Genomic DNA, 22,265 nt, shown 5'->3' with positions numbered 1-22,265 from the left:
TTGGGCAGTTGAAGGCTATTGTCTTGATTAAAAACTTTTTTTTTTTTTTTTTTTTTTTTTTAATAGCATGGTGGGAGTGTGTTATGGTCTACCTGATCTGGGTGAGGAAGTAGAATAAAACTTCTTTAAACAATTGGAGGAAATCTCTGTATTACAGACCCTGGTTCTCACAGGGGACTTTGTCTTCCCTAACATCTTTTGGAGGGGCAATGTGGCGGGATTCAAGGAGGAAGGTTTCTCAAGGGTGTGTGAGATAACAGGTTGATATGGGTACTGGTTGGATGAACTTGTGCTAAAATACAGCTGGATCTGAAATTTACCATCAAGAAAGAACTGGATGGAGGCATGATAACCAATGGCAGTCCTGGTTGTGGGAACCATGAAATAAATAGTGGCAATCCTCCAGGATCCTTAATTAGTAAAGTGCAGACCCAGGACTTCAGGCTTAGTTTAGTCTTTCTTTATTTGGCAGGGAGGTAGGGTTCTGTGGGAGGCAGCTCTTTAGAGCAAAAGAGCTCAGAAAATCTGTCACATCTTTAAGGACAGCATCCTCCTAGTGCAAGAGTAGTCAGGAAAATAAGCAGGCATATCAGGACACCATCTTGGTTAAGAATGGAAATCACAGCAAAGAGACAACATTTGAGAGGTGGAACCAGAGACAGGGTGCAAAGGAGGAATTTATAAAAATTGACCAGGCATGTAGGGATGGTGTTACGAAAGTCAAAGTTTACCTTGACACTAGAAAAAAATGTCAGGAGCAACCAGAAGAGCTTCTGCCTCTTCATTACTAATGAAAAGCTGAATAGGGGAAATGTGAGCCCTTTGCTGAGTGTGGCAAAAGATATAGTAACAGCAGAGGTAAGCTTGAGATACTTGTTGACTTCTTCGCTTTGTTCTTCATCAGCAAGGTGTCCTTGGCCTCTGTGATTATTGAAGGGGTTTAGGGAGGAGGAGAACAACCAGTGGCAGATGCGAATCAAGTCAGGGATTGAGAGAGTTCGACCCATGACCAGGCAGACTGCATCCAAGGGTCCTGAGAGAGCTGACTGATGCGATAGCAAATGTTGCACCAGTCTGCAGAAAAGGCCAAAAGCAAAAGCCAGGAAAGTACAGCTTGGTCAGCCTAATTTCAGTCTCTGGGAAGATCATAAAGTGAGTTCTCTTGGAGCACATTTCTGGGCACATAAATAAGAACGTGATAGGGAATAGTAAACAGGAATTTACCAAGAGCTAATCAGCCTGACTGCCTCTTATGATAAATTGACTGGATTTGTGGAGCAGGGGAGAGCAGCAAATGTCCTTTACCTTGACTTTTGCAAGTCTTTTGACACCATCTCACACAACCAGGTGGGTGAAAAGCCAGTTGAGTGGTCAGGCTCAGTGGGTGGTGGTTAATGGCTTATAGTCTGCTCTCAGAGATCAGTAAAAAGTAGAGCACTCCAAGGATTTATCTTGGGACTAGTCCTGTATAACAGTTTTATCAATGACCTGGAGAAGGCAATGGGAGTGCATAGTCATAGAGGTTAGAGACGACACAAAACTGAGGGAGAGTGCTCAATAGAGTCAAGGGCAATGCTGCCACCCAGTGGGACCTAGACAGGCCAGAGGAATGGGCTAATGGGAACTTTGTGAAATTTAGTAAAGTCAATGTCTTTTTCATGGATGCAGTATTTAGATGTGATCAGAAGAATTTTGAGCAGAGCGAGACAATCACTTCCTTCTATTAACAGGCCTCTGCTTCTGTTAACATATCCCAGGACAATGCTAGACATCTTTGCCTCCAGGGCGTGGTGCTGGCTCATTCATGTCCAGCTCATGTGCCTGTCCATATCTCCAGGTCCTTTTCCATAGAGCTGCCACCAGACCAGTCAGGTCCCAGACAGTAGCATTTCAAGGGATTCTTCCTTTGCATGTAGTGTACTTAACAGTTTGTCCTCAATTTCACAGAACTCCCATTAACCCATTTCTCTGATCTCTGTAGACTGTCTGGATGACAGTGCTGCCCTAAGAGCGATGACTGCCCCAGTTTTGTGCCATCCACAAAACTAGTCAAGGGTATGGTGTACTCTGTCACCTCTTCCAGGTTGTGAACCTGAAAAAAGTCAAATGGGCAATCAGACCAGGTTATTGGTAGATACAGTCCAAAGAATAGGAGAAAAAGCACATACAAGAAGGACAAATGAGCTGCATGAGCTCCATGAGCTGCAGCCTCCTCCAGGCCACATCCACCTGCTCCACTGGGGGCTCCTCCACGGGCTGCAGCGTGGAGATCTGCTCCCCGTGGGACCCATGGGCTGCAGGGGGACAGCCTGCTCCACCAGGGGCCTCTCCACAGCCCGCAGGGGAACTACTGCTGCCTGCCTGGAGCACCTCCTGCCCTCCTGCTGCACTGACCCTGGGGGCTGTGGGGCTGCTTCTCTCACATTTTCTCACTCCTCTCTCCCAGCTGCTGTTGCACAGCAGTTCTTTCCCTTCCCTAAATCTTCTTTCCCAGAGGCCCAGCCAGTGTCACTCACTGGCTTGGCTCTGGCCAGTGGCGGGTCCCTTTTGGACATATTTGGATCTGGCTCTGATCTGACACAGGGCAGCTCCTAGGTTCTACTCACAGAGGCCACCCCTGCAGCCCCTCCACTACCAAAACTTTGCCACGTAAACACAATACACCCAGCAGGCATAACCAGACAAAATTCTCTAGGCCAAAAACTAAAATAAAAAGCATCAAGCATTTGAGGCCCGTCTGGATGCCTACCTGGGTGACCTGCTCTAGGGAACCTGCTTTGGCAGGGGAGTTGGACCCAATGATCTCTTGAGGTCCATTCCAACCCCTACAATCCTGTGATTCTGTGAAGTAAAGTTGAGTTAAATGTGGTGCTGGGAGGCAAAGTTAGGACCATGCAATCAAGTTGGCAGATTTAAGTTAGTCAGACTCAAGGCTGGCATGAAGATATGCAGGCATAATGCTTTGAAGGATCAGGCAGGAAACAACTGCTTGAGCTGCCCTCCAGTCTCCTGGAAAACCACCTTCATTTCCAGGAGAAAAGAAGTGACATGTGCCAGATGTATCTGAGACTCTGCATTAGTAAATTAACAGGGCTATAACACTCAGGCTTGTGCTGCCTCTTTTAATTGCCTGACATGCATATAGAATGCTAAATGATGTTCTCTAAAGGAAACTGAATGCAGATTATCCTTTGCAGCTCTTTGCACTATTGGTTAGCTGGTACCTATCATGCTGAACATCAGGAACTCAGTCCACAAGAGGTGAAGGGGCTGCTGCTTGTGTAGTTCACATGCATGCCAGTGAGAGTCTGCGAGTTGTGACAGTAGAGTAAGCTCTCGACCTTTTTCTAGCATCGTGTCTTGGACTTGTCATTCTTCTTTCTGAGGCCTCATTTACAATAGCTTTTGAATTGGAAATAATTGTAAAGGAGGACTGTGGCTACTTTTATCTTTTATGCCCTTACACAGGGACAAAAAATCATATTAAAAAAAAATAGAGTCTACGATCACCACCATGCCACATAGATGTAGTATTAGCAATGGCTCAAACAACCACAATTACCATAGAATAATTGCCCCACACAGAGATGACGTGTATGCAGACATACACACACCTGGAACTGAGTAATTGAGGGTAAATCTCGATCATATAGTTGTGGTGTAAAACAGTGTGCAGCCCACTGCATAAGTGGTTTGATCTCCATAGAGGAGGTTTCCTCCATATAGTTCAAGTCTTAATATCCATTAAGTGATGATTCCTTGCTGGCTGTGTCATGAGCACAGAAAGAAAATAAAAAGGAAACAGTCAATGTAACTCTTCATTAGTTGTGTCATCCCGTCCCCCAACTGCTCAAGAACTAAAACAAAAATCCCCTAGTTGTATTGTACTATTTGTTAGTTTCCATTGTCATATCTATTGCTAGAAGAGAAAGGAAGGCAAATGCAAATGTTTGACAAGTTCTTTGAACCTATTCCCCTGCCTTCATCAACAATATTTGCTTGGCTGTTGGCTGCTGAGATGCAGAAAGAAAGGTGTATTTGCTCTATTAAGTATTTGTTTGATTTCAACCCTCATCTTTTTTCATTATTATTGCTCTGCTTTCCCCTCCCTCTTTATTTTGAAAAAAACGCACTCACTAAGTGGCCAATCTCTTATCCTCAGTCTTTTTTCATTTTCTCCAACGGTGTGAACTCTTGACTCTGTCATCCTACCCATTGGAGCCAACTTCCCTGTGATCTTCTTGACTTCACATCTTCCCCAGTTGCATGTATCATGGTGAGCCCCAGGTGAAAGAATCTAAGAGCATGTAGCTCAATTCTGTAAGAATACTGCTGCAGTTTACTGAGATGTGCATTAATTCAAATAACATTTTTTTCTGTCCCTTTATTCTTTCTCGAATGGAGAAAATACAGTGGAGGCAATATGTTGTCTGTGGGTTTTTCTATTTCACATAAGCAACCATAGTTTTCCTAGAATGCTGCAGTTTGTTTAGGCCAGCTGTGGGCTTTAACTGGTAATATCTTTTCTTTCAGGGTGGTTTCCACCAGAAATTTTTTGATACTAATTTAATCTGTAATCAATGGTGGCTGGACTTATACAGACCCTTGTGAGGGATTTTAAGCAAGTCATTTACCGCTGTGACACACTTGGTTTACTTTTCTTCTGTTCTTCTGTACAGTAGCAAAAGAGCTAATGATTAATTTGAGTTTGGTGCAGAGATAATGAATTACATCTTGCCACTGGAAGTAGGATTATAGGTATCAGCTGCAGCTTTTCTGTGAGGCCGTGTCTAAATGCTGCAGTGCAAAAAGCATGGTGTACAGCTGAACGTTTTGGTGGCCAAGGGTCTGGTGTGCTTTTCTAGCATCTCTCTTCCTCCCCTGGAGAAATATGGCAAATGATGTTTTCAGGCCCAGGTTCCAATGCAGACAGTCTGTATCTGTTGCTATCGCTGTAACAAGGAGCTTTTTAAATAACTGCCTTAGCAATTGCTAATCAAAGAGAGTTGAGGCAGAGCATCAGATTTGCTTTTCTCCGGCCTTTTTCAGGTGTTCTTGTTGTTCTCAATAAAGGCAGTATTTGCTGATTTGGGTTTGCTGGACCCAGTGGGCTGGATTGGCTGGTACGTTCCAGCTGCTTTTCCATGCTCTGGCAATGCAAACCAGCTGCAGCTCTGGTTTAACTCAAGCCAGGTTTATGGCTGTTTTGCATCACTGGAGCAGCGTAAAGTACCTGAAGCATGCCAGCTAATCAGGCCTGTTGCTGAACCATTATAAATGACTTGTTTTTCTTCATGTTCTATGCATGTAACTTTATTTTTAACTAAAGCCTCTGGAAATTGAGTAGATTGCATCACTAAAAGACAGATTTTGTGTTCTAAACTAAAGTCTATAAAATTAGAGGGTTTTAAAGCCAGAGGTTTTCTCCTTAACTGAAAAAAAATTATTAAATTACACATTGCTCCTCTGCACTTGTCTGCTATGGATTTCTTTTAAGTCACACTGAGATTACAGTTGCCTGTTCTCATTATAAGATGAAATAATGATTAGTATGAGATCTAAAAGAGCAGGTTTTCTAAGTTTTACTTCACAAAATATGGGCTCAGCTTTTATTCCAGATGCAGTAATTTCCTTCTAGTGTGCTGAGAACATATGCAATATTTGTGTCATTATCAATATCGTCTCTAATTTACTGATTGAAAATATTTTGGAGATTTTGGTAGAGGAGGGAAATCAGCCAACTGTATTTTTTTTCTTGTGCTTATAGTGTAACTTCCAAATGAAATCTTATTTATCAACCTTTGGTAGCATGATGAGTATTCAAAACACGCCACAGATATTAATTGGTAATTATGTTATTATGTGTGTGGCATTTTTCATAATCCAGCTCTTCCTCTGAGGCTTTTTTAATATTGAATGAGTGATGTGTATATTATACAGTGGAAGAATGACAGAAGTGTCATTACACCTTCTCTGTGATGCACAAGTGTGCCCATACTTCCTTCAGAACTCAGGAATTTTCACACAAAATATTATTGTGTAAAGATTGAGTTAATTTTTTTTTATCATTATTTTGGAATTTCTATCTGGATAACCATAGTGGCATTGAAGCCAGAAATTGTGTTCCTCTGATCAGATGCATATCGAGAGAAAACATGACAGAATTTGCAAAGTTTTTCTGAACTTTGAGGTAAAATACCAAAGAATTAATTACTGCCTCATATTAATTAAGATAACAATGCAAAACCCTTCATTAGAAGCCTAGGAAAAGTTCTTCCTTGGTCCTTGGAGAGAATATTATATGCAAGCCCTGTTGTGTGGGTTGCAAGGTGTCACTGGAATTTATATGCATTACTTGTCTAATTGCAGTAAATGTAGCATGTCCAGATAGGTTTAAAAGTTGGATGGCTGTTTGTTACTTGCTGGAAATCACTTGAAACCTTGCTAGTCAGAGGCAGCTGTTCACAGGTCCTTCACCTCTCCCCAGAGATAGCTAGAAGACTCTGTTGTTGGACCCTGTCTTTTATGGCAGAAGCAGTAAACATGACAGGTTGTTTGGGAGCCATCTGTTTTAAAATGGTCGCTGCTTTGTATGCAGTAATGAACTTGAGATCAGTTTTCTGTCTGTCTTCATAGTAACAGCCTTGTTTGGTGTCACAACAGGTGGAAGTTGATGGGATGAAACTAAACGTGACCAGCGAGTGGAACCTGGCTTCACCCTTGTTGTCTGTCACCATTGATGGCACGCAGAGGACTATACAGGTAAATTCACCAGTGCTTTATTTGTAGCGCTGAGTTAGCCAGAAGCCTTTAAATGCAGAAATAATACTGCTACGTGGGGTCTAAGCTTTCCATAGCATAAAAATTACATTACACTGTGTGGATAACATATTCTTTGAACTTCATGTGTGTTCAGACCTTCAGTGGAATGAGCTTGTCTTACAATTACTCACTTAGAGTTTGATGTCTTTCATTTAAGTTGCTTATTTTAGAAATTTACCCCAGTTCTCAGGATCTCTTTACTTATTGGTTGTGAGAAGATACAGTTTCTTTATCCCTCAAGAAATAAAGAATGGGTTGCTGTTCACAAAAAGGTGGAGTCTGGCAATAAAATTATTCTCCTCCTCCTGTTTGGATCGTATGTTTTTTCCACTCGTCGGCCTTCACAGACTGAAAGTTACAGGACAATATATCTCCCATGCAACATGCTGTTTTTGATATGCTTTTATGAAATATTATTAGTTCCATGATTTAAGAAAACTTCCAGGTTTACATTTTTTAGGTTTCTTCAAAGGTCACTGCCAGTTTCAGGGCTTGTTTATATCTAAAACAACTTTGTATTCTACAGTATATTTTTGTATTTTAACAGTGGTCCACTTTGCTGCTGTTTTTATAAAGTACATTCCTGATTTTGAATAGGAAATGATACCAATGTTTAAACATACAGAATCTGTTTAGGAGAAAACCGTATTTAGAATGGATACCCATATTCAGAAGGCCTCATTGCTATAACTATATGGCAGGTTACGGGTCTCTGAGTATAACTAATAATAGTTAAGACCAGTTAACTAAATGTCTAATACTTGAACTGGCACATAGAATTTGTTTTGAGATTAATGATTGTGAGATCCGAACAAGCTTTCTTCTAGGAGCTGAGCCAGCAATAATATTACTTGTGCACCCTGAGTATGGCCAAATTATATGAATTTCTGCAGGGCTGGCCACAACAACAAGCAGTGAACTGGCTGTGTGGTATTTATCCAAGAGAATGTGAAATAAGCACATATGTTGTTTGTTTCTCAGATGTTATCTGTAAGCCTTTGCTTTTAGTGAAGAAACTCACTAGCTTGAAAAGTATTCATCTTTTAGTATATGTATGTAAAATTATGGGAACCTTAAGCTTGACCTCTGATATCTGCTCACTGGAATCTAAATTGGTTTTTTGGTTATATATTTCTCTAGACTTGCCCCACTGCAAGAACCAAATTAGACAAGTGTATTCCTGTAGGTCAATTTGTCTCCAAAAGCAATTGACCCCTGAGTTTTGAAGTATCTTCTTTCAGCAAGACTTAGCCCTAGAGCCATTTAAGCAACAAATATGGATGAATCGAATAATTCCAGCTGTGCTTTATTAATTTTCAGCCAATCTAATTTCTCTTCATAGTTGGTTTCATTCTTCTAAATTTGCTCAACCAAATACAGTCTTTATGAACATTATATTTCTTTGAGGGATTGATTTATGCACCTTCGGCTCGATCCTGCAGTCTGGCCCCAATCCAGCAAAGCACTTAAGCATACAAGCAGGAAATAAATAATTTTAAAATGTTTTGGTTTAAAATGTATTTATGTAAATTATAGTCTAGACATTCAAATTGTTGCATATCTGTCACACATTTAAAAATAAGTAATTAAGAATGCTCCTGTATTTCGCCTCTCTGATAAAGGCTCAATGTGTATTAGAGCAAAGCATAGAACTAACTCTGCCGCAGCTAATTTTAAGAAGACCTATGAGCTTAAAATGCAAGTTTTCTGAGACTATTTCTAGATAAGGAAACCTGGCAATACATCTGAGAGCCTTAGGAGAGAGGTATGTGCCCTGGTTGCAGCCTGTCTAGGGCATATCAGGGCACACCTAGGATGTGTGGCAGCCCCCTCCCTTGTGCTTTTGTTTCCTTTGCAAGGAAGCCCATCTGCTGTACACAGATGGGCACTGTGGAGTGCCTGGCTGGGTCCTCAGATGATAGAGGGACCAAAACCCTGGGTTCATTTTCATTTTCCTGCAGGAAGGTCTTGAAAACCTTTGTACTGATTTGGATTACTGTGAAAGCGTAGAATGTTATAGAAGGTGATGAAATAGTGAAAACAGCATCATTTGAGCAAGAAATTTCTCAGATATACTCTTCAAGAAAGAAGGTGGGGGACAGACCCCATAGTATTTCTTGAAGTATGTAGATTCCATCACTGTTTTTTATTGTTTTTGCTTTTAGTAATTCCTCAGCTGATCCCAGTTTCTCGTAATTTTCTCCACTTTTGACTAGAACCTACCACTCATTTGGGGAGACTGAATTAAATACATTATGAAGTGTAAGATTCCCATACATTTTCCCAAATATGTTAATGGCTCTGGACCGTTATGTTGAGATATTGTCAATCTGGAACCTACCTTTGCTGAAAATGAGGGAAGAAGTATCTATAGGCACGTGGTTACCATAGGAGTACATGAGGATTCAGATTTAAAGGGATTGGTTAATATTTAATTTTAAATACATATATATAATATTCTTTTATATAAAAAATAATTTGAATATCATATAGCCTTTCAGGCAACATTTAGAATAAAAATAAATGAAGAACCTGATTATTTCTGTGAAGAGAGAGTGGAGAAGAAGACGTTGAGTTGATGAAAAGAACTGTAAGAATTCAGGTAGAAACAGAAAGGGAGAACGGTGGTTCATAATGGCATCCTGGAAAGTAACAACAGCTTGGAGGTAAGAAGATAGGCATATTTTGGGACAGCAAGGATTATTTTATCCCTCTACCTCTGCTCCCTTGGAAAAGTAAGCTGGATTTCAGTGAGCCCTGTGCCTGTAGGAGACATCATCTATGACCTGTTCTCTCTCCCTGGGCAGGGGGTAGGAGAAAAGAGATTAAGCTGACTTTTCCTTAATGCTGAACAACTCCTTTTATTCCCTCGTGTGAACCAGACTCTAAGGGGACCTCCAGATAAAATGAATCCAAGAAGTCAGGAGATGGACTTTAACCTTGCTGCAAGTCCTCTATTTGACAGCACACTACAATCAGGTTGCAAGTAGACACCTACTGCTGTGACCCTGCTCAGAAGGATGAGGTTGCCCAGGAAAGAAAGCAATAGGAGGTCCTCAAACCCTCTTTGCTTTGGCGCTACTTGTGTTAGGGCAAGTTCTTAAAAACCACCACCACCCTTCAAATTCTGAGCCTTCTCTCTGACAGCACCACGCATCTAAATTTTACAACTCCTTGGTGCTGTTTTGTAGTACCTTTGGAGAGGATTCAGTTTACTACTCTACTTTCATTGATCCCATCATCAAACACTCAGCCCATCCTTATATACTATCTACCTCCAGACAGTTTCCTCTAGCAAGAGGATTCTCTGCCAAAATAAATTCTTTGTCACCATCTCATGCTAACACTTGTCCCTCTTTGTTGTACCATACGCACCCTGCCACTCCAGTGGTATATCATCATCTCACACTGATTTCACTGCTCTGCCAGCTTGCCCTAATGAAGCCTTCCACCCGATAAAGGGAACCCAGGCCTGGGATGTGGAAAACTCTTGGTGGCTCTTGGCAGCTTCAGCAAAGCAGCCTTATGATAGAAGTGGTGATGTCTTCTCTTTGTATTTTCTGTTTTTTCAAAGTTTGGTCTCTGCTGAACTGAAATTCTGGGACCTGGAACTCAATTGGACAACGCCCTGAGCAGCTTGATATTACTGTGATATTAGCTTTACTTTGAAAAGGGGAGGTGACTACCTGATTTCCAGAGGTCCCTTCCAGCCTAACTGTTCTGTGACTCTGTAGGGCATCTCAAACCCTGCGCTAAAAAGGTCTTTATCAGTCACAGCAAGGTGTAATTACAAGAGTAATGGAGTTACTAAGCAAGAACATGATCCTCTAAAGCTGAAATCATCAGTCTCAGGCATCAAGTGTTTTCATGAATGAAACAGATGAAGCTTTATCAGTGGAGTTTTCTCTACTTACAGTATTATGTCGCATTCAGTGTTGGCACTGCTTATTATTTTTTCATTTAATTTATTTATTGCATCAACAATTGCAGCAGGAGGAGAATGTTCTACATCCTAGGATATGACAAATTTAAGTGCTTCTCTGACACAAGGTTTCTTTTGATTATTATTTTGGTTTATAATAGAAAAAAAATGAAAATGCTGTAGGTTATGAAGCCTTTGTTCCTGGGAAATGTCTGACATTCTGGGAAATGTCTGACAGGAGAATAAAGCCTGTGCCCAAGTATTCATTTCCTTCAACCCAGTGGAGACTTTTCAAACACGTGTAATTTTTTAAAAAATATATCTTTATAATTTTTTGTACTGTTTTGAGATCTCAGATGTAATCTGCGATAATGATATATATGTTTCTGGTCTGCAGTATCATTACTTCAGCAGACTCATTTTCTTAAACACTGAAAGTGATTTTGGAAAGCTTTAGTGAACAATGTACGTGAAGACTTTGACAGTCCATTCTTCAGCCCTATGCAATTACTGCATGCACTCTGCTATTGCCTTTTAACCATGAATTGGGAATTACTTTTGTGAGGTTGTCTCTAGAAGAGGAACACAGGATGATTTGCAAACAGAGGCAGTGACTTGGAGTCGTACAAAGCCACAGGCTTTCTAAGCTATACTGTCAGGTAGGATCATAGAATGGTTTGGGTTGGAAGGGACCTTAAAGATCATCTAACTCCAACCCCCTTGCCCAGGGTAAAGAAAAACCCAAGCCCCAGCACTGGATTCCTGATGGCATGTATTGATCATTTGCTAGATCACTGCCTGGCTTTGTTTCAGCCTATCCAATAATGGCTGACCTAGACAAATCTGGTATAAAATCATGTAATGTATTATAGACCTAAGCAGCGGGACTGGGACAGCTGTTGCCATTTGGCTTGGGGACCAGCCATTCGTGCGTGTCCCACTTTCATTTACCAGTACAGAAACACAGGCTGCCCATCTTTTTCATGTTTTCTCGTCCAGCCTCCCACATCTGAGAAAACAGCTCAGTCCCAAAACTCCAAAGACGGTCAGTGGATTTGTTACGCAGAAACTAAATTATTGCCTCTCTTGACACTTTGTTGGCATTTGAGATAAGTACAAACAAGCTCTCAAATATCCCAGGTAAAAGACAAATACAAAAGCCTGTGGCATACAGCATAGAATGCCTCACTGTGTTTCAGGCTTTTATTTTTCTCTAGAGGTATTAGTATCTGTCTATCAGGGCTCATTATTCTTTTTATGTCTTTCCCTGCAGTTGCACTAGGAGAGTGGTAAATTTTGGCAAGTTTTTTATTACAGCCTTATCGTTGCCTAATAATTGCTATGGCAGTGTGCGTTAGCCTCATTTGAATTCCTCCTAGACCCTGTATTAGAAAAGACCATAAACTGTTGATCCCTACACACTGCCCATGCTGCTCGTATCCTCCCTCAATTGCCTCTTTTCAGTGCTGTAGGGTTGCTCCTTGTAGAGTAGCTTGTCTTTACAATTATGTTACTCTTTGAATATTTTCAATTTCTCTTGTATCTTTTCTGAGCTGTGGGGGCCAGAACTGTGCTCTGTATTAAAAGCATGGGCAAAACTTAAACTTCTACCATAACTTGATGGTGTTTGCTGATGTGTTGTTCATTCTCATTACTAATTATGAACGTTTCCTTTGGCTTTTTGACCAAACCTAAACATAGAGTTGATGTTCCTATTGAATCATCTATTAAAATACCAAAATATCACTTCTGGATGTCAGCAGCTGGAGAGAGGATGGGAACCTTGTGGGCAGTGATGTCCCGGTGTCACTCTTGGCAGGCAACGTAGCTGTTCTTGGTGGAGGTGGGTCCTTCCCAAAGGAGCAGACACAGGAGCAAAGAGAAGGAATAGTTAGAAGGAATTCTGAAACTTCATCAGCATGTGTGATCATTCAGTGCACATCTCCTAGGTGTACTTGGAAAGACCTGAGTGATCTGCTTTAGATAATTATTAGTTAATTCGTCTTGCTGGGTTTGTGAAAGATTCTGTGCAAGACAGTTGGTAGTTGTGACACTTCATCCTTTACTTCCAGGAGTTGTAGGGAAAGAGAAGATGTATAAGAGCTAGGTGGTTTGGTGCTTCTTGCTGTAATCGCAAATAATGTGTATTAAAGCAAATATTACTATTGTGGCTTGATTGACACTAGTGTTTGCCAAAATTGTTAAAATTACTACTTTTTAAAATGAACCCTGAACATATACATATGCTGTCATATGTAACCTATATGACAGCAATGTTGCCAGCTCATGAGTCTTGAAGCATTTTAAAAGATCAGATATCCTCTACTGTCATACCAGAGTCCTTGGGTTAATATCTACTTTAATAGCAAGTACCCAACTCCCATGAGCGGTCTACAGTTTGTGTGAAATCAGTTTAACTGAGGGCTGACTTAGTGCTTGTCCATGGTTTGAATGGAGAATGTGTAAAGGGAAGAGGAAAAATCAAGGAATAAACAATAATAAAATGACAGATTATTCCTGCCTTCTGTTTTTGTTGTTGTTTGTTTGTTTTTAATTGAGAAGCTGGAGCAAAAGGCACATCGCCACCCTATCCAGTTCTTTCATGAAAATGATTTTCTTTTGATTCAGGAAGGAAATGAGCGATCAACTTCTATGTCTGCTCCCTCTGGAATTAATTGTCCACTTGTCTGAGAGTTCTCCTGCACTAAAGCTGTATCTACGAATAACACGCTTCTCCCTTTCTTTAATAAGATTAGTAATATTCTGTGCTACTCAAGGGGTTAATCAAATGGTGTTAGTTGTTGCAGTATCTTATGGCATACCTTTTTTTTCCAAAGGAGCTTTAAATTTTAATGACAGACAACATTCGGGATGAATAGCTCTAAGTGTTGTTTGTGTGTCCAAAGACCGAAGCATTGTATTCAGCTGTTGACAGACATCATAATTTTATACCTAAACGTTGAAAGGCAATGAGTTGTTCTCTTGAACGTGGTAATACACTCAGAGAATAAAGGGGAAGAGGGACATGGAAGAGCAAGAGAGGACTATAGATCCTGCAAAAGGTCTCTGAGTCATGACAAACATTGTAAGATCTAGGATCACAGGGCAGCGTATTACCTGCACAGTGTCTGTCTGTGAGAGCAGAACATATCACAGCATGTCCAAAGGAGGATAACACTGCTAAAAGTTTCACTCATTTTATGATTTAATGTAATAACAGAAGAAATTTCAAAGTTCACAGAGAGACCCAAACTCTTCACAGTACTGTGAACATACATAGCTGGAGGAAATGTCTTTTAGATTCATTCTTTAGCAACACCAAACAACAAACAAACAAACACAAAATCCTGTGTGGATTTTGGTGGTGCCTTTTTTTTTTTTTTTTTTTTTTTTTAAGCCTATCATCCACTGCTTTATAACAACACCTTTGTCAGAGGGTTAAGGGAGCACATGGACATTTTTGGAAGGTGCTCTAGGTATATGTGACAGCAATACTGCAGTGGCATTAATATTAAACTTTTCAATGTCAAAAGCGTGGTAAAAAGATATAACAAGTGATGTTAACATTGCATATCATCTAAAGAAATATTGGAAAGGAGCTCTTTCCATTTTTTCTGTTTATGAGAGCAGAGAAGTTCCTAAGCGACCTACTGCAATTAGATTTCAGGCATTAAGAGCGTAGTTCTTCTTTTAAAAGTTGTAATATGGTGCCTCAGACACTTACTCATACAAGTGCAGTTCCTCTATGTGGACTGATGCCTTGTAAGCCATTCAAACAGTGTTTGACACCTGTATTTGTACTATTTGGGAGTGGATTCTGTTTGGTCCTTGGAAGAGGATGCAGGTAGCTTGCAGCAGGTGTGGGGGGAGGCCAGTATCTTAGCACACTGGAAGGATTCATTTTAAAGGGAAAGAATACTTAGTCATAGTACTATTTAAGCCAATCTTTAGAGATCTTTCACATGTCAAAATGCTTCATACACAGCAGGACTTGATCATCACATTCCCTACAGGGTGAGTGCTGTCCTTGTAAGAAGCTGGAAAATGGAGACGTACCCTGAGGAAGAACAGCTAACTGAGGCTTCATTTACTTTAAAGACTGATCTTAAACTGGTAATGGCTAGGGGTAGAGCAGCACGCAACATCTAGCCATGCTTCAGTCTGTAGCTTAATGCAGTAAGCGGAGGAAATGATGGCACCACCAGTGGAGAACACTAAATTGTGACGAAAGTGGAGTGATCCCATCAGTGGAAAGGCTTGCAAGGCTGCACAGGTCTGGACATCTGGTCGTCAATGGACAGGAAAGCTTGGTCAATGCCTGTAGATATAGGGTCCAGTGTCCATGCCTGACCTTCTTATGGGTCAGCCATGCAAGAAGACCCCAGGAGTGGGCTGCTGCTGCTACGTTATTTCTGGGGTGAGGTTTTGCCCTTCCAAAACATTGTGGAAGTTGCCTTGCTATAGTCTGTGGGCTGGGATTTTACACTGTGAAAAGGGAGTATGGAGCATTCTGCTTTCTGCAAAGGTTCTAGGGGAAGACAGAAAAGTAGAGAGAGAGAGAGAGAGAGAGAGAAAGCCAAACCAGTCTTCACATTTTGACAAAATGATGATTTCATGGTTTCATGCTTATTGCCTGAAAATGTAGATTTCTCCCTTTCTCTGTCCCTGCCATGGGACTCCAAAGATGGGATTGACAGAGTTGAATGGTGGAGCATTTCAGGTGTCCTCACACCTTCATATACACCAAATCTCATAGATAGATGAGTTACTAGAAGCCGAATCTGCTATAACTTTACAAGGTAAAATACAACCTTTTTTTTTTTTTTTTTTTTTTTTTTTCCTGACTTCAGTATTGTAGCAGTATTATTTATTTATTTATTTTAAATTGAACCTTTCTGGGGATGATTCTGACCTATATTTTGCTAGCCTGAATTTTCAAGAAGTTACAATTAGTGGTGAAAATGTGGATAGCATTCTCCACTTAAAATTCATGACATAAGACATTCAGAATTTCTGGTAGCAAGCAGTTGAGGTGAAACAATAGGGGCTGCAAGAACTTCTGCATCTTGAAAAACAAAACCATGCTGGGAAAACATAGTGTTTCACTCACAATTTTATCTATAGTCTTCTGGAATTATTTAAGATACTTATCAGCAGGTTTTCTGGGTTTGGGATTTTTTTTTAACTCGTTCTGTGTAGTCTGGTACATTTTGTCTGACTGGCAATGTAGTCATGCCACCACCTGAAAAAATTGCTAAAAAGATTGGCCAAGTGACAATCTTTATATTTTCTGTAAAAAATGGTCTCCAAGTTTACTTTCAACAAATAAAGGTAGTATATATGGTAGTTGAAGATAAATGTGTTTGGGAAACTTTAATACATTACTTCCTTTGCCAGTGAATAAATATTCATTTTGACATGACACATTTGTGTTTTTTTTTAATTTGTAAGCAAAGCAAAAAATTGCTTTTGCTCTGTTTCAGTTTCTTTGTTTTGATACCATTTCTTCTGTGCAGCTGCTCCCATCAAGCAGCTTGGAGAGCCCAAGGTACCAGAAGATTTGTGAAAAATTCTGAGATCTTGTTATTGTTTAATAATGTCCATGTCAGTTTAGAACCTCTTTCAATAATATATATTTTATATTTGGCTGAGCTGCTTTATCCTCCTTCATGTAAAGGTTATTATCACTTTTATCTGAAAGTGCTCATCCACTGCAGGCTTAATGCAAAGCTGATTGTAACCCTACTGCATCTTACAATGAATAGATCATTGATACTCAGCTAAGTGGAAATAATTTTCTATGGCAAAGCAGAAGAATTTAAAGTCATATCACACTAACCTCTGGTAATTTTCTGGGATTTACAGATTAAAATGATTGTTTGTGAAATGGCTGTGGTATAGCATACACTTAAGGCAGAGTAGGAAAATCGAACACATTTTGTATGATTTGTACACATTTTTTACATGCAGACACAAGCATTTTGTTTGTATATACATAGCATATACAGTATAACATACTCTAACCTGTGTGTAAAAATACATGTAATATTTATGTAAAACTCAGACCCATTTGACAGCTTCGAGAGTACAAATGGATTTTCTGACATTGTGATTTTTTTTCTCAGAGTAGGTTTAGGGTGTTACTTTCTCATAAGGAAAAAGCTTTATACTTTTAATTTATATTATGCTAATTAAGGTAGCCTGAAGCTCTAGCAGTTGAATGAATGAGAAGAGTATCAGTTATGTCTAAGATCACGTAATTGATATGAACAATGTAATTTTACTGTATTCGCAGGTGAACATAGTGTTGTTTTGTCTTTGTTCAAGTGGTAGACTTCCTGTGCTTTTTTGCTGTAAACCTCTTAGTAAATAATTTGCAATTTATTAGGAAAACAATGGCAATGCATATAATTAGCTATTCTCTTTTGTTACCTCTATTTGATTACTTTCCTGCTATCACATGCAATATGAAACCATCTATTATGAGGTATAGAATATGTAAATATCTAACTTAACAAGAGTAACTGGAGACTGGTCCTTTTTCTAAAGAGGTGGAAAATAAAAGAATAATTGTTAACCATGTCCTTTCATTTTCTTGAAAACATCAATTACATTTACAAATCCCAGAAACACAAGCCCACCAGTGGAACAGAAATAACTCCTTTCAATATGCTTCAAAAAATCTAATCACATCTAACAGCTGAAATTTATTTACAACTGTAATTTGAAACATTAATTATGATAATGTGCTGACTTCTTTTGTAATGTGTTTCTCAAAAGCCTGGCAGTTCCCTTTTTGGTCTTGGTGTAACATATGTTTTGTGACTTGGAGAATTTCTCTACCTTTCTTTCTTATTTTTTGTTTTTTAAGAGATACCCAGAAGGAAAAGTTCATTTTATCCTCTGTATTTGTTGACCGTTTTCCTCCCCTTTCCCATTTTTTTTTCTCCTATACTGTCTATTATTTCAAGAGATAGATTTTAGTTCTTACACTGACTCTTGATGCTACTGATGACCGAATGTAGTGTGTCTATTCTGGACACAGTAAACAGCAGTAAGGATTCACTCTACTGTAACACCAGTACACCTAAGCAGTGTCAGACCAGGAAAAAGGCTGTTTATATCTTTGTCTTGTCTGGTGACCTTAGTTTTAGAAGGAGCCTTCTTGATTTTATATATATATATGGATTTAGATATCTAGTCCACATATTGCTAAATTGGCTTGCTAGCTTGTTTATCTGGAAATAAAGACAATTTGTGTGAAGAAATACTTTTTGATTCTTAGTTGTGAAAAATAAGTCAAGTTGTCAAGATACCTGGCTTTACTTTGAAAGCCTTTAAAGAGAATGACAAAAGGGCTCTATTTTTCATTTAATTTTTGCTTAGTTTCGTTTTGTTTTTTTTAATTTGTGTTTTTATGTGTGATGGGGAGATTAGCCAAAAAATGGAATTTTTATTAGGACATGAAAAGGTCTCTAATGACCCTTGAAAGTGGACAAAAGAGTAGCACAATAAGTGACAGAACTCTAACGAGGGTGGAGGGCATTCCAGGAAAAAAAGAAATTAAATCCTTTAATTTTTTTCGGCTTGCCATTTTCTGACAGCTTATCAAGTGGTTGGGACTTGTTTGTTTTGGCATGCGGTTCATTCATTGTAGGCAGCCGGTACTTTGTTCTTCTTTGTGGTTTCCAAAACCTGATTATGTTTATCCTAGACTGTGGGAAAAGTGTATATTCCTGTTTCCTTTATAAAAGTAAACGTCAGGTTTTGTATGAAATTTTATTTCCCATATTTTCCATTCCATTAATCATTATTGTTGAAATATGTCAGGCTTTGGCACATCATCTTTTGTTTTCATATGATTGTACAGATTGCAGTGTCAGTGTGTGACCTGTTAAGTCAAAAAGTACCCATGTTTGGGCCATAGTAATTATTACTTCATAAAGTGTAGTTGAGGAACACGCACTATTATTAAAAAGGGACCGGCATTTAATTTATGGCTAATAAACTTGCTCAGGGGGTTATCTAGCTGTTGTTGTAGAGCATTTTTTCACTTAGTCAAGAGAAGACAAGACTAATGGCTCTTCACATACCTGAAAGGTAGCTGTAAAAGGAAAGGGAGTAATCTGTGTTTCCTGTCTGTCATGAAGAAGAGGAGGAATAATGTGCTGCAGTTGCAGCACAGGATAATTTTAATCAGATATTAGGAAAAAACTTCCTAAGAATAAAGATGCTGAAAACTGATAAATTGCATAGGGTGACTGTGGAATCTCTGCAATTGAAAGATTTCGAGGGTGGGTTATACATACCTAAGTGATGTCCGCTTGGTTTTGCCTGGGGTACCAGAATAGAGAGGATCTCTCAAGCAGATTTGCAGCCCTGTTGCTAGGATTCATGGCCTTTGAAATGCTGAAGATCTCAGTGCAGCTCTCTGCTTTTTATACCCATCTTCTTGATCTGTATTTGTATGTATGCGTGCCGTTGTGCAAGTATGAGATCTGCATTTCATGACTCGGGCACTGATTTTGGGTCTATATATGCAATTGCAGTAAGAAAAAGAAAAAGCTTTTTGCACTGAAGAAAGAAACAACTCACAAGAAAAAAGAATTCTTTCTGTGTTTGACATGTTTAGATTCTGGGTAACATTGTGTTGAATCAATAACATACTTTCTTTTGCGTCGTCTTGTGGCTTACTGACAATATAGTATTTGAAGACTTTAATAACTTCTCTCAACTCATGAACTCTGCAGTAGGTAACCAGATGTTTCTTTCTTTTTTTTTTTTCCCTTTTTTGAAGTAGCATCATTGGAGGTTTGAATTTTAAAAGGAGATATAAAAGTTTCTCATTAGGAGGAAATTAAATTAATATTACGTGTGAGCAACAGGAATACAGAATCAGACACTTAGAGATGGCAAAAGCCTCTTTATTCATAATATTCATCTTTCTGCAAGCCCAAGATTGTTTTGCATTTTACTTGGTCATACTTGTTTTCATTGTTCTTCAACATAAATTTTATTGAATTGACTGAAACAAAACCAAAATCTGAGTTAAGTATGAATTAGGCTTCTGGTACTGAAAGTCCTGAAGGAAATGCCTGTTTTATCTGTGTTATGTGTAGTTTTGTCTACTCAGTTTTGATTACAGCGATGAGACACAAAGAAAATAGAATTGTTTCACATTTCTGAGAAGCTTCTAATCATTTTTTACATCTTTTTTTTTTTTTCAGCGGCTTTCTCGGAATGCCTCTGGAAGTACAAGCATTCAGTTTCTAGGCACAGTGGTAAGTACATGTAACTATTGTCAAGAGTTATCCTGGTAGAAGAATATAATGTAAACAGAAAACAGGTAAATGGTACTGGAAGCACATTCAAGCATGTGTTTGTGAAGGTTAGCATTGTGCAAATATTCTGAGCTTAACAGCTGAATTTAGGCAATTTTTTAAAGATAACTTCCAAAGCACAGTGAACTCCACATTTAAATTGATTCAAGTCTGTCTCTGTTCCTTTTCTGAGGGTTTTAAAAGTAACTGGGTATAGACTAGTAAGCTTATTACAAGATACTCAGGTTTGATCCATGTCAGAATCAAAACCACTCTTCCCCAGCACCTCAACATTCTGATCTCTGTTGCTTCACCATAGCATGTACTCTCACATCCCAAAGGCACGTCAGTAACTCTCTTATAAAAAGACTGCTTAATGATGCAAAGTGTTTTTTTTCACTCAAATTAAATACGCTCCCAGATTTTGTTAGCTGGGGAGGAGTACATTTGAAATCTTAAACAGATTTTACACCATTTCACAGAAATTACTCAGTAAAACAGATTTTTCATGTGCTGTTAATCTGAGTTAGGTGTTAGGTGATGGGTGCTTATAAACGTGTGATAGAAGCAGCATCCAGTTCCATAATTTACATGATTAAAATGCTGTCATTGAATTTTTACAAGTTCCTTATGCACCTGAAAATGAAGTAGAATTGAAATATCCTCTATGGTAAGTTGTCCTGATTGCTGCTGACAGGTGTCTCAGTAGTGACACTAACAGTGGAAAGTCCAGGAATGAAATTTTCCTTTTAAAATTTAGTCCTGACATCTTCATGCACTGTAGGTTTTGGACAAAGATACATAACGATAGCATACGATAATGCTTTCATTCCACTTGTAATTAGTTCTTCTACAAGTTCTATGAAGCCATTTTTGGGGAGGTATAATATGGTAAGATTAAACTTAAAAGAATACTTGTAGACTTGCCTGTTTTCTAGAGATGAAGTCTGCTCCTAATATTTTTTGCTTTTTCATATATCTGTATATGTGCACATACACATATTTATGTCTTATTCAATATCAAGCAGAGCAGCCGTTACAAATAAAACATAAAATACAATTTTTCTCTGCAGCATTGTTTTTGTAGTGATGTTTCAGCTCTCGAGTTGCATCCTGCATATGCAAGATTGCTGCTAGCTGACTGATCTGATAGTCTTGGGTGAAAAAAACAAAACAAAACAATTACTCCAAGTAGATAAGATACAAATATGAATGCAACTTCATAACATAATACTGGAAATAATTTAATTGAACCCCAAATGTGCTGTAGCACTGGGAAAGTGACATTAAAAATTAAATTTGTTAAGTGAGATGTGAAAACATTTTGTATTCATATGTTAGAGGTGCCCTGGAGTTCTACTTACAGACTGTAACTGTTGTGCTGGGCGTCGTGCAACAAGAGAAAAAAGACAAAAGAGGGTACAGTTTTGATTTGGTTTTGACTTTAAAAAACTGATGATGAAACAGCTAATAGATTATAATATATATCAAATCTTACTGACAAGCTCATGTTGTGTTTACTGGATCCTTGTTATTTTGGGAAATCAAGTGTATGATTATAACTAAAATTCTCCGGAGGGCTAAAGAGAAAACCCTGTAGTACTCTATCCCCCATTTTGATTTAGTATAAATTATGCATGTGTCCTGCTGATCAAACCCAGGGAGAGAACTTCAGTGAGCAGGATAGAGATGCAGTAATTAAGTCTGTTTCCCAGAGTTTGCTCTGTTACCAGATTTCCCACATTTCCCAAGACAGAGTCTGCACTTGTGTTCCTATCAGTTCTTCTAGCCTACTGTCCTTTTCCTTCTCCTTAAGTTAGTTTTCTTTATTTAATTTATCCTTTGCTCCTTTAATATCCTTGTACTCTGCTTATTTCAACTTAATGCACTCAGCTTTTGTAACGAGTGGGAAGGACGATTTTTCCTTGCGGTGATATCCCCTGTAGACTGTCTACGTGTATAGGTCTGCAGTCTATGTGTGTGCACATACACATATATGTGTGCACACGCACAAATGTAGATGTTTAATCAAATGAAAGAATATCATGAATGAAGGTTCTAGAAATACATTTTGAGTTCTCCATTACATACATCTTATTAAACGTTTACTGGCCTAAAAATCAAGATAGTAAGTGAAAAGAATATTTACCAGCAAGAAATTGATTTCTCGTTATTCCTGTAATGTATTATTATCAACATAG

General features: G+C 38.9%; 1 protein-coding gene across 1 annotated transcript in view; it reads left to right on the top strand.

The window, feature by feature from the left end:
• PCCA (propionyl-CoA carboxylase subunit alpha) overlaps positions 1–22,265 on the top strand; it is a 275,014-nt gene that overhangs the window by 197,204 nt on the left and 55,545 nt on the right. Inside the window, exons 19-20 of the mRNA XM_035318665.1 lie at positions 6,664–6,762; positions 19,972–20,025. Of these exons, the coding sequence (XP_035174556.1) occupies positions 6,664–6,762; positions 19,972–20,025 (153 nt within the window). The remainder of the gene's footprint in view (positions 1–6,663; positions 6,763–19,971; positions 20,026–22,265) is intronic.

The sequence above is a fragment of the Oxyura jamaicensis genome, chromosome 1 (assembly GCF_011077185.1).
Source record: "Oxyura jamaicensis isolate SHBP4307 breed ruddy duck chromosome 1, BPBGC_Ojam_1.0, whole genome shotgun sequence".
NCBI lineage: Eukaryota > Metazoa > Chordata > Aves > Anseriformes > Anatidae > Oxyura > Oxyura jamaicensis.
Note: the sequence above shows the minus strand (reverse complement) of the source record. Positions and strands in the feature narration are given on the sequence as shown.